Source organism: Juglans regia, chromosome 13 (assembly GCF_001411555.2).
Source record: "Juglans regia cultivar Chandler chromosome 13, Walnut 2.0, whole genome shotgun sequence".
In the NCBI taxonomy this organism is placed as follows: Eukaryota; Viridiplantae; Streptophyta; class Magnoliopsida; order Fagales; family Juglandaceae; genus Juglans; species Juglans regia.
In genome coordinates, this window is record NC_049913.1 from 10,835,616 (window position 1) to 10,851,392 (window position 15,777).

Sequence of the window (15,777 nt, forward strand, 5' to 3'; positions counted from 1 at the left end):
AATGACTTTATGTAACAAAATTGTTAATTTTTTCATGTAAATTTCATTTACGTTATAATTGCTAATATTATTTCTCTAAACTTTGACTCAATGACAATGCAGCTTGAAACTTTTTTCTTTTAAATTTGTAATGTTTCAGTATCAGCTTACTCAAGTAAAAACCGCCATTAATTTAGACAAAAATAACTAAATAAGTTTAAAATAATAAAAATATAAGAGTAATACTAAGATTGCAAATATCAGTTTTCAAAATATAAACAAAAATTATAAGCCTTTCAGTATAGGAGAGTTTAATAATTCTGTTAAATGGGTCAAAAGACCGTTGAAAGGTCTATTATCATCCAATCAAATCCGAGAAACTTCAAGGAAAATGTAGAAACAAAGTCCAAATTTGTAAATTCTTGAAGTATCAAGCTGTAATATGAATAATTCTTTTTTTATTTTCTTTTAAAAGGAAAAATCAGTTTGAATCCATGGTTGGTGTAACTAGACTGAGAGACAGGAGCGGAATAAGTACGATCAATTTAACAATTTTTTTTGGAAGATAATTTAGCAGTATTTGAGCTATTAATATCGTGTTTCGTATGCATTTGGATTAGATTCTAGTAACTCAGATCTTCAATATTGGGTTTGTAAAAATAGAGAAGAAGACAATTGGGAGAGGACGGCCTTGGGCCGGGGAGTCTTTGATACTAAAGTTAGTCAAGTGCCTTGGAAGTTTGTAAATAAATGAGAGAGTCTAGAGATCATAGAGCGTTTCTCGTACCTAGAAGTTGCTATTTATACCAGGAGTCTCAGGGGGGACAGATCGTGTCTGCCCCCGTGGAGTCTATGTCCTTTGTACTGTCCCTTTTGTCATAATCCTTTAATGCAGTGTGCCTCTACGACAACGTCATTAATGTGGCGTGTAGCTCGAGTAGTGGTGCCATTAATACGGTGTGGTTCTCCGATTTGCTTTACTTTTGGTTGTCCGTTGATGTCCCCATGTTAGAGGATCAAAAGTTCTCCGTCTTTCCCGTTCTGCCCTCTACAAGTTCCCTTAAGCGGAACGTGGCTGAGTAATGTCAGGCATGTCCGTCACATCAGCCATCATCATTTACTTTTCATTTTCCTTGTGGACGACTTACTTTAGGGGCAAATTTAGGCCTTGGGGCTGGGTATTGGGTCAAGGCCCAGTGGACTTATGAAGGGGGGGAGGGGGATTTCTTGACAATCACCTGTTGCACTCCTGCTCCCCAGCTATATCCAAGTAGCCTTTTAGTCTTTACATTAAATTTGGCAATGGTTTGTCTCTAGCTTGCATGGCTGTATTTTGATGATTCTGTTCTGCATTAAATGGTGCCCCTTTAGTCCCTTCGTCATTACTCGCGTCATGCAGTTATTTATTTCCCATGTCGCATCATTGGATACGCTCTGTTGGAATTGCTACGATTATGAGATTCTGGTACTTAGCGGGGTGTGTGGGTTCCTACTACCTCGGGATATCAACCGTTAGGCTTGCCTATATAAGGCCTCATTTCTTCTTAGCAATGGGTTACTTTGTCCATTCTCTCTTCTGCTGGGTATCCTGTGTTTCTTTTCTGCTTTCAAACACTTCTCATTGTATTGTTTCCTCTGGTTTTTCTTCTTTCCTTCTGGTTGCTAATGGCTCCCAAAGAATCCTCGCATCCTTCTGGATTGGCTAGACCTTCCGACATTGTCCGTGCCGCCAATGGTTAGGGCGACACATCGTTCTAAAGGAGTTTGTTGGTTTCTCATGGTGTTTGGAAGTGACTTTCGTTGAGTTAAAGTTGTTGATAGATACCTATAGGGTTCCTTGGATGGTGGAACTCGAGGTGCCTCTTCCTACCGAAGGGGCAATAGATTCTGAGGGTTACGCCTCCAAGATTGCGGTGTACCCCGCCATGTTCTCTTGTGGCCTCATGTTGCCCTTCTGTCGTCCAATGCGAGAAGTGTCGGATTTTCTTGAGTTGGTGCCTACTCAGCTCCTTCCTAGTGCGTGAAGGATCATTGTGTTGTGCTGCATCATCTGGCATTGTGCATTAAAGGAGGCCGTGACTGACTACCCGAATCTCATGGCGTGTGAATTCTTCCTCACTCACAATCTTCTGAGGCGAGGCCTTCACATTTACGGCTTCAGACCAGTCTAGGTGTTGGTTCTACTAGAGTCGTAGTACAATGCCGCAATGAGAGTTCCTTGTTGGCCATGGCAATTGGCACAGGCTCCCTGTTCACGATATATGGGGATTGTGGGTGGTGATAAGGGTTGTCGTCCTACCGTCATCCCGGGCGAGACACTTAGAATCGAGATCGTCCGTGCTTGGGCGAAGGCCAATCAGGACAACGTTCTTTCGGAGGCTCTGCTAGTCAAAGACAACTTTCGTCGGTATTTGGCCCCTTGCCCAATTTGCTCTTCGACGTGGCCTTCCCGCTAAGGGTGGTCACATCCCGGGCCTGCAGCTGCTCCCCCAGCCCGGCGATGGAGGGGAAAGGGAAAAAGCCCTAGAGGATTTCTCCCGTCAGATCTGACTCTGAAGACCTTTCCATTCCTCTCGGAGGCCCTTCTGTGGAGGTACTCTTTATTCGGCCCAAGTAGTCGTTGCCCAAGAAAATGATGACGATCGCGAACCTTTCTCGTACCGTGTGGTTGTAGGTACGTATCCCACAGAAGGCGCCACTATTAACGTCGTGTTTTGTACGCATTTGGATTAGGTTCCATCAATTCAGGTCTTCAAGATTGAGCCAACGAAAATAGAGAAGAAGGCAATTGGGAGAGGGTGGTCTTGAGGCCGGGAAGTTTCTGATGCCAAAGTTAGTAAAGTGCATTGGAAGTTCGTAAATAAGTGATAGAGTCTAGAGATCAGAGATCATTTTTCGTACCTGAAAGTTGCTATTTATAGCGGGAGTCTGGGGGGGTGGATAGATTGTGTCTGCCCTTGTGAAGTCCATGTGCTTTGTATTGCTCTTTCTGTCAGAGTTCTTTAATACGACATGCCTTTGCAATGATGTGATTAATGTAGCATGTAGCTCGAGTAGTGGTGCTATTAATGCGACGTGGTTTCCCAATTTCTTTTACCTTTGGTGGTCCATCGATGTCCCCATGTCAGAGGATTAAGGGTTCTCGATTTTTCCCATTCTACCCTGTATAAGTCCCCATGAGCGAAACATGGCCGAACGATGTTAGACCTGTCTGTCCTATCAGTCATCATCACTTACTTTTCCTTATGGGCAACTTACTTTAGAGGCAAATTTGGACTCTGGGGCCGGGTATTGAGTCGAAGCCCAATGAGCTTGTGAAGGAGAGGAAATCCATTTACGTGAGCCATTCATAGGGGTGTAATGAGTTCAGTTCGGTCTAATTTTGGACATATTTTATAATCGAACCAGTATATACCGGCTTTGAGATTTGAAGAACCGATACCGCACCGGTTACACCCATAAATCATTACATCCAATGTTACTAGTTCTGGTCGGGTTCGGTCCAGTTTTTCGAATATATTATATAGTATATATAATATAATATATTATAATGTATAATAATATAGTGATAATATATTGTAGTATATGATAATTGGACTATAGTTATATATTATAATATATAATATAGTAATATAATATAGTAATATAATATAGTATATTATAATATATAGTGATATAGTATTAGTATAACTATTAATACCGCAGATTATAGTGATATAGGATTTTAAAAATTAATATTATATTAACAAGTAATTTATCATATAATACAAAATTATTTTATATATAATTATATATAATATAAACAATTATATAAAAAATATTTTATACAATATAAAAAATTAAAATATATATATGAACCGGTCGGTCTGGTGTTAGAAAAAGAAAAATCAAAATCAGATCAATTTTAACCGATTTAAAAAAAAATAAAATTGATATTGGACCGAACCAAACCTGATACTGAATCCAACCCACAAGTTCGGTACGGTTTACGGTTTACATGGTTTCTCTACTGGCTTTATCAATTTTGTTTATCTGGCTTTATCAATTACTGCTACAGCCTAGATATTAAAATTCCTTTGCTCCTAATTATATATTTCTATGTAGAGACGTAGGCGGTCACCCATACTACTCTTTTTATATCATATTAATTATTACCCCGATGTTTATTTATTTATTTATATATTTTTAATAACTTGATATATATATATGGTAATTAGTAATTATCAAGAGTCAAGACGATATTCTCTGCGACTAAAACCTTCTTTTTTAAAATAGAAAGTTTTATTTTTATTTCTATGTAAGAATTAAAAAAAAAAAAAAATTCCCCTTCAAAGATTTTGAAAATTCCTCATATATATACTCCTAGCTAGGATGCATGTAATCTTTTTTTATTCTTCTTTGGGAGTCCTTCAAATTCTCTTATTTAATTCTTTAGATTTAATATGTATGATTTTTGTTTTATGTTCTTTATAACATTCTCCTTCTAGCTAGTACTTAACAATAAATATATTAATTTAATTTTTGTTAAAAAAGAAAAACTCTTATCTATCTCTAAATATAATATACTATAAATTAAATTAATAAATCATCATGTATGTCATGATAAACCTCTACTTGATATATATTTGTACTTCAAATTAATGTTTATAATATTTTTGTATTGTATTATTGTATATGCAGTACGTAGAAGGCTTCAATATACATACATACATGATATATATATATATATGCATTATATGTATATGCGTCATGTATGTATGTGTGTATACGGGATTGCATATAAACAACCTCATGTAAAATGCATGTGAGTTTGTTGAAGGTGATTCGATCCTAGCTATTAGCATTCCTAAGAATCATATGGATTACAACGATCAAGATCATCATTCCTGCATGGAATATTCCACCTTATTATTCACAAAGGGTCAAGAGATCGATCGAGTGGTTTCAAAATATATTTACTGATTCAATATTTACTTACCGTACTGTGTTATCCTTATATAATGATTTGACTCTGTCAAATGAAATGATTGAAGTTTAGTCATTGAGTCAAGATTGAAGTCTATGATAATATTTATCTGATATTTACAAAACCCAACAGACGGACGTTTAGAATGCCGATAACGTCTCTGCATGAAAGAATATTCCAAGTTCTTATAATTAATATGCCTCGATCGAGTTATTCCACCGGCTATTTAAGTATAGAAACAGTTCGCTATCTCCTGTATCCAGAGAGAGAGCGAACTAGTGAGTGAGTGAGGCAGAGAGAGAGAGAGAGCAATGACGTCGTCTTTTGGTAAGACCTGTACGTATCTACGCTTCTCTATTGCTTTTCTGTGATTTTTGAGGCTGTCTGCTGACTGGCTGTCATCTGTTCTTTCTTTCTTTCTTTCTTTTTTCCCTTCCTTAGGGCCTTCTTTGGTTCCTTTTGCTGGGAATCGGTCTTTGGGTTGTTTAAGTACTTTGTCCTTCACTCGCATTGGTTTGTTTTGTTTTTGTTTTCTTGCCATATGTTTCGTTTGTGCAATGATTTGTTTTATATATGAGAATCGTTCGATTTTTATCAGAGGTTCAGAATGGAATCTGAGGATGGGCTTCTTCAATACCTGAGTCTATGAAAGTTGTAACTATTCAAGTTTTCTTGTGTTAAGCAACTTGTTATTATAACCATCTGACTAGACGCTACACTACTCCATGATCATAGAGATGTTTGAGACTTTTGCACTGTGATTCTTGGACAAGATCCTCGGTTTGGTTTTACATCCGAAGAAGTGGGACCTGTTTCTTTGTACTTTTTAAGGGGGGAAGCTTGTCGGGTTACTGCATATATTGCTGGAAATCAATCTGCACTTTTGTCTTGCTCTAGTGAGTTTTACAATATACATACGAGTGCGTCTGTGCGTGCCTCAAATATCAAGCTATTCTACATTTAATTCGTAAATAAAAGGAATGCAAGTTTTCCTCATCAAGGGGTCAATAAATCGACCATCGAGAAGATCTAGAATTGATCATATGCCTTAAATAATAAAATTATAGAAGTTACATTTTTAAATGTCCTTGCTTATTAATTTTCTAATTTTCTATGTTCTTTTTGTTGGGGGGCATTAGTTATCTTTTTGGAACATTAGTTATTGTTTCTCTACATTGGTGCATGCTTATCGATCTTAAGTGGAAGAATAATTTTATGCATCGGTCATTATTTATTTTCAAATCACACACTTATAGTTTTTTTTTATTTAACTAGAAGGTATGAGGGCGTTTTTCATAAAGTATGTGGTGTGGAGTAGTGAATATTGACTGATGAGAATAATTTTTCTACGTGAAAACTCAAATAAACAAGACAAAAGATTGAATGTACTATTCATGTACAGCTCACGAGGGCTTATTTGCAAATTTAACTGAATTGATAGATATGTATAATTGAGTTTGGCAGAGTGCTTGATCAAGAACTACTTCAAAAGGGCTTGTGTATTCCATCAATCGAAAGCTATCTATTCTCTACTTTCATGAAATTAATTTGGAGTTGGCTAAAGTACTACTTGGTTTATGATCTCTCTTTTTTGCTCGAAGAAAATTAATAGGAACAATAATGTTGCGCTTGACAGGCTTGGTCACTTTCCTACTTCTTCTATTTATTGGGCATTGTGTTGGAAGACCGTTGTTTCAACTTCCAAGTACGATAGCTCATCGTCATAAACAGCCCCTACAAACATCCCGTCCATACAATGTTGCTCATCGAGGTTCAAATGGGGAGTACCCTGAAGAAACTGCTGTAGCATACATGGTACATGTCTTACTGAAGATACTCTTTTTTTTTGGGGGGGGGGGGGGTTATCACTGTTTGTTTTTTCCATCACTTTTTTCCATGTTACCTGGATTTTGAGTTATAATTTATCAAGCAGCCATCCTTGTTTTCTGTTCAATCATCAATTTATTTGCACATTGGATGGTTATGTTCATGTTTATCGTTTTATGCATTGTAATTTTTCTAAGTAAGAATGAATAGTGCCTAAACATTATCTGGGCGTTGCAGAGAGCTATTGAAGAGGGGGCAGATTTCATAGAAACAGACATCCTTGCCTCTAAAGATGGCGTGCTGATATGCCACCATGATGTAACACTTGATGACACAACTGATATTGCAAACCATACGGAGTTTGCTGATAGAAAAAGAACGTATGAGGTTCAAGGCGTCAACATGACCGGGTGGTTCGTAGGTATCAAAGATAATCCTTTTAACTTTTTTTTTTCTACTTCTATCACAGTTGACTTCGAATGTTTCCATACGACTGTAAGGCTTCTATTTTATGCTGAATTTATTGTTGGGTGTATTTTGAGTATAAGATGTAATAGCCAATGCCATTTTGAATCTACGTGTGTGAGCATGCTGGAATATCTTTGCATCAATTCTCTTTTCACTCCTTTGTGACTGTATAACTCGTCATGACTTTGATTCTCTGCAGTTGATTTTACACTGGAAGAGCTGCAGTCATTGGGAGCGAAGCAACGGTTCAGTTTTCGAGATCAACAATATAATGGTACGTTTCACTTTGTAACAGTCATTGGAGGCACGTAGGTAGGATCTTGATCTATCAGAACATATTAATCCAAGTTTACCACCAGGACATGTCATTATCAGGGTGTTATGATGTGTCAAGCATATGTGCCCCGAGACTCTGAGCTTAATGACAGTCCTAACATTGTCAAAACATAGTTTGAAGTTGGCATTTGTTCCAGCCACTTCAATGTACATGATCCTGAGCATTTGTAAAATTTCTTTCTATGAAACAAGTATACAAAATCTAGTTAATCAAATGAAGTTTACTCTTTTCCAATTGTTTTTTTCGCAGGGAAATTCCCAATTATCACCTTTGAAGAGTACATCTCAATTGCATTAAATGCAAGAAGAGTTGTTGGAATTTATCCAGAGATTAAAAATCCTGTTTTTGTCAACAACCATGCAAGTGATTTTCTTGTGGTCGTTATTATGCTCCGGATTCTGAAACTATGCCATCTCACAGAGTATCTGCTTTATAGTCCCTTAGCCATATTTTTCACAAGTTCTCAAGTTTAATCTCTTACAACAGGTCAAATGGGCAGATGGGAAGAAGTTTGAAGATAAGTTTGTGGAGATGCTGCAGAAATACGGATATAGCGGTTCATATATGTCAAAAGAATGGCTGAAGAAACCTGCATTTATCCAGTCCTTTGCTCCAACTTCACTCGTATATATTTCAAACCTCACCGCGCTGCCCAAAGTTTTCTTAATTGATGATGTGACAATACTAACAGAAGATACCAATCAGGTTTGTTCTTTTTCCTCATTCTGCAAATCTGATTTTCTTTTGTTCATCTCATAAACACGTTCTCACTAACTCCCAGTGTAGGTGATATTTTTTTTGTCTGCATTATATTAGGAAGAAAAAATCTATTCATCATCCATTTTCTCATCATCTTCTCATCATCCCATTACGTGGCATTAGATGAGAGGTTCACAAATGAAATATAATAAATAGCCACCAATCATTTAATGACACATCATATGATGATGAGTAGCATTACAATGGCAAAGCCTACAATCAATGCACACGAGAGCTAGAGGTGTATTTGGCAGGAGAGCTCAAAGCTGTGACCTCTTTTGCCATTGGTGCCTTAATTTTATAAGAGAAAAATGCTTTCCATTTTTATTAGAATACAGTAGACAATATTCTCTACAGGAGTCAATGTTCAGAGATGTTTGTTCAGTTATCCTTTAGGTGATTTCTGGACTCATGACCTACTGACCTCATTGATTAGATTATTTGAGTATCCTGTTCCTATGTATGGCATCCTGTTCAGTTATAGTTATGACAATAAGGCAATTTGCATCCTGTTCCTTGCAGTTCTAGTTGCATGACATTTCTGCATAAACTACATAATTACCTTGTGTTGTCATGGTTAAAAGCATTATCTTGGTGCTTCATGCAGCAACATTTTCTAGCAATTGCTTGGGTTTTTCTGATTGTGTTTCCTAATTCAATAAACATTTTGTGCAGTCATACTGGGATATTACTTCGGATATGTATTTTGATTACATAAAGAAGTATGTGGTGGGGATTGGACCCTGGAAGGATACAATTGTTTTTCCAAGAAATAACTATTTGGATAGAGTTACTGATCTTGTTGCCAGAGCTCATGCTCGTGGCCTACAGGTACATACAGTTTTTTTTAGTTAAATTATTGGTGAAGGTTGGCTTGTTTATAAGGGGTTCTAAAGCTATGTTGTTTTCATGTCATTTCAGGTGCATCCATATACATTCAGAAATGAAAATTCTTTCCTGCACTTTGACTTCCACCAAGATCCTTATGCTGAATATGATTTCTGGATAAACAAGATTGGTATTGATGGACTCTTCACAGACTTCACCGGAACCTTTCACCGTTACCAGGAAGCTACTGCTCCTCTATCCTCCCGAAAGTAAAGATGGCGCTTCCGATTTATTGCATAAGATTGCAGGCATTGATTGACTCCCATAGAAGGGGATGATGATGATGAGAGTTATGTGATTATATCTACTAGCTTATCTTAGAAAAAAGACACGAGGAAAGTTGTCTATTTGTGGTTACATTTGTTTTTTGGTGGTTTCTTTCATTGTTTGTTTTCAAGGGTTTAGGGATTATTCCATGGTCATGAGTTTACCATTACTTTCTTCTTTATAAAGTAAGTAATCAATCACTATCACTTCTGTTTGGCATATTAATGCAAAATGAACCGAGACAAGGGGCATGCAAACAACAACCTCATGAAAACAAAAGTTGGGACTGGGTGCAAATGCACAGATTACGTACAAACACTTGATGCTTCCTATGCTGCCTGGGAGGGGAAAGCTAAAAAATTAAAGGTTTTTCTATAATTACATCTACACAAGTGACTGAAGCAGCAGATGATTAGAGGTAGAAGAACTAAGATAATGTCTGAAGCAGAAGTTATGGATGCAATCTCGATCGGGGTTAATCCATTGGCTGATGGTGCACTGTCAACGTTGCTCCATGGCAAGAGGATAGGAGGGGGTTTCCTAGGATCTTAATTATAATTGTTACTGGTGTTTGACATTGACTTTCGCCTTTTGTTTTTTTGACTTCTACTTTGCTCTGCTTTTCCTTATTATTTATTTTAAAATATACTTATACAGAAATTTTGACTTCTGTGAGATGTTTTTTATATTTGATTCTGACTTTCGATTGTTTTCACAACTCTTTTCTTTTTAATTAAGTTTATATCATCTTATATCATCTAATTATTACAATTTTTTTAAATTTCTATATAAAATAAAATAAATAATTCAATTTTTTCAAATCTTAAAAATTAATAAAATATAAAAAAATATATTCTAATAATATTTTATTAATTTTTAACTTTAATATCAATTAATCTCATCTCATTTGTAAAAATAAACGAGGCAAAAATGATTTTAGCTCTTCTTATTTGCTGCAAACAAACATTATATGATTGGAAATTATTAAAAGAAATGAAAATTGTATGCATACACCCTTCTCCGGGTGATTCTGTATGAAGTCGATGAATCTTGATGGTGCTTGTTCAAATTCACTTCTCTCTATATATATTTGTTATAATTACTATTATTCATTTCCAAAACGCCCTCAAAGGAGTTTATCTTTCATAATCCTCAATCCCCCTTAGCCATACATACAATACTGCCTTCAAAGTTGCTAATGTAAGGTTAGAAAAAAAAATCCCCTAAAAAAGCAAACCAGACTCCTTCAGAAGAGGCAACAGATAAAGTTTTTAAGTATTTCTAGTAATGGGGTGACCCTTCCTATTCAGTTGGCACATTCGACTTTCTGATGCAGCAGCGGCCAAGGGAAGACGACAGTTTTTCAAAGGAATTTTCTCTGTTATATTTGAGTATATATTGGTAGAATTAGCCGAGATATTGTGGCTTCCACACCAAAATGCAGACTGCCCGAGACTTCCGGATAGAGCAAGGGATCTGATGGGGGTGCCCTATCTCTGTAGATGACATGAGCTGCCCACTTGACTGCCCCATGTGCAAAGGGAAGGCCTGAAATTGTTTACTTACAAATTTCTGTGACAAAGCAAGATATAGGCTTTAGTTTCTCAGTTTCTTGAGCGTCAAGACCAAATGCAGACTGACGGGGGACCTAAATATATGTACTATCACATTGCATTTAACTCCAAGCATCTTCTCATTTCCACCTACTATGTAATTAACCAATTCAATGCATTTCCCACTAAAGGAGGTCAATACAATCTAATTCAAATAACATGTGTATATCAGAAACTAATTTTATTGCTCTATCGAAGATTGAAACAGAGTAACATGCTGGATGCTCTTAACAATCTAAACTCCAATAGACATAGGCCTAAGTACCAAATGATGCCTCCATTAACGCTTTCTTCTCAATATTAAACAAATGCAGCAAATAGGATAACACCAAATAACATATCCTCATTCAAAGAGCCATATGTGAACCATATGTAGAGACCCATATGAGTGTGTGTGTGTGTGAGAGAGAGAGAGAGAGAGAGAGAGACATATGTGAACCTGGGACTAGAATAAAAGATATTATTTAATTGTTCATGGTAAGAAGTCCAACAAACTTTGGGCCCTCGCATCTCGAAGGCCTTTTAAGACTTCCAATTAAATTTTTGCATAGATTTCATTCTTTCCTCTGTTTTAAGTACCTAGAGATTAATAGACATATGAACAAATGGCCTCAAGGATTTGTAGCACTCACTTGCTCAACAACAATGAGATCGAAAGCACCATGGGCGCCAAAAAAGGCAAGGAAAACAACATTTGGATGTTGAATTTGAAGTCACTTTGGGGGCTGGTGGCTCTTGAAGCCGCTTCCCTCCATCTGTCTTGAGACGACCACTCCTTTCCCCTCCAGCCAAACTGCATCAATTACAGCAGACTAAATCAATGTGATTGTATAGTTTAAAGAAACCATGGAGTGTACCACGAGCCAAGTAACATTAGGAAATCATAAAGATCAAGAAACCAGAAAAGAGATCAAGCATCTAACTAGGAAGTAGGAACACAAACCATCATAACAAACATGGTAGGTAAAGAATAAATGCGTGTTCAATCGATGCTTCTCATGCAGTTATTAAGGTAGGTAAAGAAATAGAGACGTACATGGTAGAAGAATGACAACAAAGTCTTTTGCGGCTACAGTTCCAACAGTAGCAGAACGCCCAGCTACAATTTGAACAGTAGCAGCTTGGCCATGTACAGTAGTGGAACGCCCAGCTACAATTAGAACAGTAGCACAAAGTCCATGCACATTTCTTCTTTCTGCATCACACAAAAGGGTATTCCTCATTGACAGAGTACTAGGCTTGGTAACTTTCCCGAAAGTACGACATAGGTGTCATACGTGTAGTATGTAGAAAAAAATATAGCAATCAAGCATGCATTCACCTCAATGTAGAGGCATATCTTTGCGACTCCTACACACGATGAGTCATCAAACGTACAGATTTCAGTGAACTGGGTATAAACAGAAACACTTCCGTTTACGTAATATGCATACAAAATGCATATCCATCCATCTTTAAGTTCACAGTAAATCATCAATGTGGAAAGAGAAAACGTGCATGAAAATGTTGGTAGTGTTCACTATTAAAAGAATAAACATAGACTTACATGGGAAAAGCAAATGAGGCTACACTCTCATCTGAACGGTGGGAGAGACTAGAGGAATTCCAGGAAACTACTGGAGGTGACATCTTTTCCTCACTCTGAGCTTCCACACTAACTCTTTCTGAATCCTTAACGATCTCATCAGCCACTACTGTAGCTTCAGAATCATGAGCTATCTTGATATTCTTTTTGTCAGTTCCCAGTTCTGGAAGTGGAGAGGTTGGGCTGAGCGCAAACAACTCATCCGATTTTATCAGTTCTTCAGGCTTTAGATCACCAAACAAAAACACATGGTCTTTGGAGAAACTAGCGTTCCCTATGTGAAGGCTAAACAATGATTCATTGGAAGCAACACTCCATTCCATTGGCGTTGTGGACTTACTTCTTGCAAACACAGAAGACGGAATTCTGTTAGGATCGTATCCTCCTGACCGATTCATCACTTGTACCTGAGGGGATTGTGTTGGTGACGTACCATGCACCATTGATTCATGGTTTATCTCAGGAACTTGAGATGTCGATAAGGGATCTGGACCATCATTGTCACGCTCATCTGATTTGGAAAAGATGTTGCTGGAAACTTCACTTTCATCTTGGAATGCCAGTTGGGTATCTTTTTCAGGTGAAGGGAAGGAAGGAGTGGATTGTCCAGATTTGGAGGCTACAACTGAATCTCCTTGGAAGAGAAATTCCAATGACGAATGTGATGAAGATGAAGTTGAAGAATAAGAAGGCCCTAACCTTTTGGCTAGGGCATGTGGATCGCCTTCATTACTAGGATCCTCTTGACAGCTATCACTTCCATCTATAACGTTCGCCTGTGTCTCTGAATGCCTACTGCTCCCAGTCCTGTCTATTTCAATTGAATGCGTTTCAGCATCCGTAATGCTTTGGCTCCCATCAATAAGAAATGGATTTATTTCGAAGTGCTCACTTCCTCCACATCCTTCAAGAACCTCTGGACGTGTTTCAGAATGCTTACTTATTCCGTTTCCCTCAGTAATCTCTGGGTGTGTTCCCAAGTGCGTACTGCTAAGGCAACCATGCTCCAAGTCCATAACTGAAATTATTAATTACCGACATTAAGGTTCCAAAGGTGTGATTAGAATTTCGGCTCTTACTTCTGCAGTGAAGTATTGCAAGTCAACTGCATAAATGGATGAAAGGGCGAAAATAAGGAACATTAAATAGCATGTCAAGGATTTCACATGCATGATACAACGACAGTTTTCATCAGGAATTAGGTAGTAGAAGAATTTCTAGCTAAATGGAACACACACATCAAAAGCCAGGTATTAACCAACTTCAAAAAGAAAGAACGAAAATATATAAAGGGATAACCCTTTTCAATTGACAACCAGAAAATTAATGAACCCAAGAGGCACTTTGTTTAGTAATACACACCTAAACACAAAAGAGAATGTACATACGAGAAATTCATGCTTCATTGAGATAAAATTGGAGCGGGTGATCTATGCAATGGGCTTTACGTGTACCGACCCGACCCTCCTCTGGCTTTTGCTGCTCAACCCACTGCTAATAAGACCCTATGACATCAATGTCTAGGTGATCCCTCTAACCATTCCCAATTTTTTTTAATTCTCCCTATATTCTCTCTGATTGTGATATTTATGCTTGTTCTAAGCACACAAGATTACATTTTTCTAATCATATTAATACAAATGTTTCTTGTTTTAATCGCATTTTTTATAATATTTGGGGTGACTATCATACCCTTTCTTTGTATGGGGCTCATTATTTTCTCACAATTGTTGATGATTTTTCCCGCACTACTTGAATATATCTTATGCGTTTTAAATCTAAAGCTTATACTCATTTAACGCATTTCTTTGCTCTTGTCCAAAATCAATTTAACAGCACCGTTAAAATCATTAGAACCGATAATGGACAAGAATTTCTTTCTCATCAATTTCAAACATACTTATATAATCACGACATCATCCATGAACATACCTGTGTCGAAGTATGTTCATGGAGAAAAATGTCGCAAGTATATTCCATTCAAAGGAAAAGGTTAAAATCTAAAAACAAAGAAATAAGATATGTCAATTACATTAATTTTCCTATAGAAAAAGCTAAACATCACCGTTTTTTCTACTCAACAAGCTGACTTTGTTTTAGCTCAGATCAGAAGCTCCAAACTAACCGTTGGTAACCCTGTTCTAGGAGTCACTAGAACGTTTGGCATGTTCAGAATTCTAAAACCCAGATAATGCTACTTATATGCATTTTCTATCGGCCTAGTTTTTAACTTTTCAATTCAACATTTTCATATTTAGAGAAGCATCTCAAAATCAATTAATGCCAACCATGAAATTAATGTGTCTGATCCCAAAAAGAAAGAGGAAGGAAACAGCGCAATGTATTTTCATAAATCAAACAAGAAAAGAAGAACGAGAAATGTGATCGTGAAGAAACCTACTTCAATAATAAAAAGCCTTGCGGTATCCAATGCCTTGCCGCTGAAATCGAAACGCCGGAAGCGGCACCGGCAATGATAAGCTTCCCCTTGAGCCAAAGATCAATATGATAAATAACTCAACAAAGGAAATAAGGCCATAAAAAATCAAGCGAAAATCCACACAAAAAAAAACCTCCTTCTTCTTTATCACAAAGAAGAGATCGGAGAGTTTATAAAAAAAAAAAGAAAAAAAGAGAGACCCCGGAGAGAGAGACAGAAGGGGAACAAAAGAATAATTTGTTGGATCAAAATAAAACCCAAGATTGTTCAACCCCAAATGAGAAAGTTGCTGAAATCAAATTTGAATGATGGGGAAAGCACAAACGTACAACCTGAAACCGTAAAATTTTCTGGTTTTTGTTTTGCCAAATCTGTTGTTTTGCTTTTTTCGCCAAATAAATATGGTCAAAGAAAGGAAAGAAAACGGAGGAACCAAAAGAATACCAAATGGAAGACATTAGGGTTGTGTCTGGGAAATATCTGAGCGACGAAAGGCGTTGCGACACTTTCGGCGCTTTCAGCTCCATTCCCCAGCCCGAAACCAACGATATCTGCGTTTCGCGCCTTCTTTTTAACTACTCTCAGTTTGGGTCGGTCGGCGAAGAGAGAGGATTATACGGTGCGTTTTTATTTGTATTTTTGTTTTTG

General features: G+C 37.1%; 1 protein-coding gene and 1 pseudogene across 3 annotated transcripts; one reads left to right on the forward strand and one right to left on the reverse strand.

Moving 5' to 3' along the window:
* Window positions 1-5,215: 5,215 nt before the first annotated feature.
* Window positions 5,216-9,688, forward strand: LOC109014408 (annotated as a pseudogene).
* An 860-nt stretch (window positions 9,689-10,548) lies between these two features.
* LOC109014400 lies at window positions 10,549-15,686 on the reverse strand. 3 transcript variants are annotated; one of them, XM_035684466.1, is made up of 6 exons: window positions 15,574-15,686; window positions 15,091-15,176; window positions 12,651-13,794; window positions 12,141-12,299; window positions 11,737-11,897; window positions 10,549-11,063 (listed from the first exon to the last, which is right to left on the reverse strand). In XM_035684466.1, the coding sequence occupies exons 3-5, from the start codon at window positions 13,703-13,705 to the stop codon at window positions 11,741-11,743; spliced, it is 1,371 nt and encodes a 456-aa protein (XP_035540359.1). In that variant the 5' UTR covers window positions 13,706-13,794; window positions 15,091-15,176; window positions 15,574-15,686; the 3' UTR covers window positions 10,549-11,063; window positions 11,737-11,740. The 3 variants fall into 3 exon arrangements, with proteins under 3 accessions (XP_035540359.1, XP_018852412.2, XP_018852410.2); XM_018996865.2 differs by having other exon boundaries at window positions 10,623-11,063; window positions 12,651-13,707; window positions 15,091-15,686; XM_018996867.2 differs by lacking the exon at window positions 12,141-12,299 and having other exon boundaries at window positions 15,091-15,686.
* Window positions 15,687-15,777: the final 91 nt, after the last annotated feature.

Bases quoted from the DNA above. Each gene is read 5' to 3' on its own strand.
- LOC109014400 (XM_035684466.1), bottom strand. From the start codon at position 13,705: ATGGACTTGGAGCATGGTTGCCTTAGCAGTACGCACTTGGGAACACAC. The intron at 12,300-12,650 runs GTAAGTCTATGT...TGTGTGATGCAG, and splicing joins GCCTCATTTGCTTTTCCCAT to AAAGAAGAAATGTGCATGGA. The intron at 11,898-12,140 runs GTACGTCTCTAT...TAATTGATGCAG, and splicing joins TGTTGTCATTCTTCTACCAT to TTTGGCTGGAGGGGAAAGGA.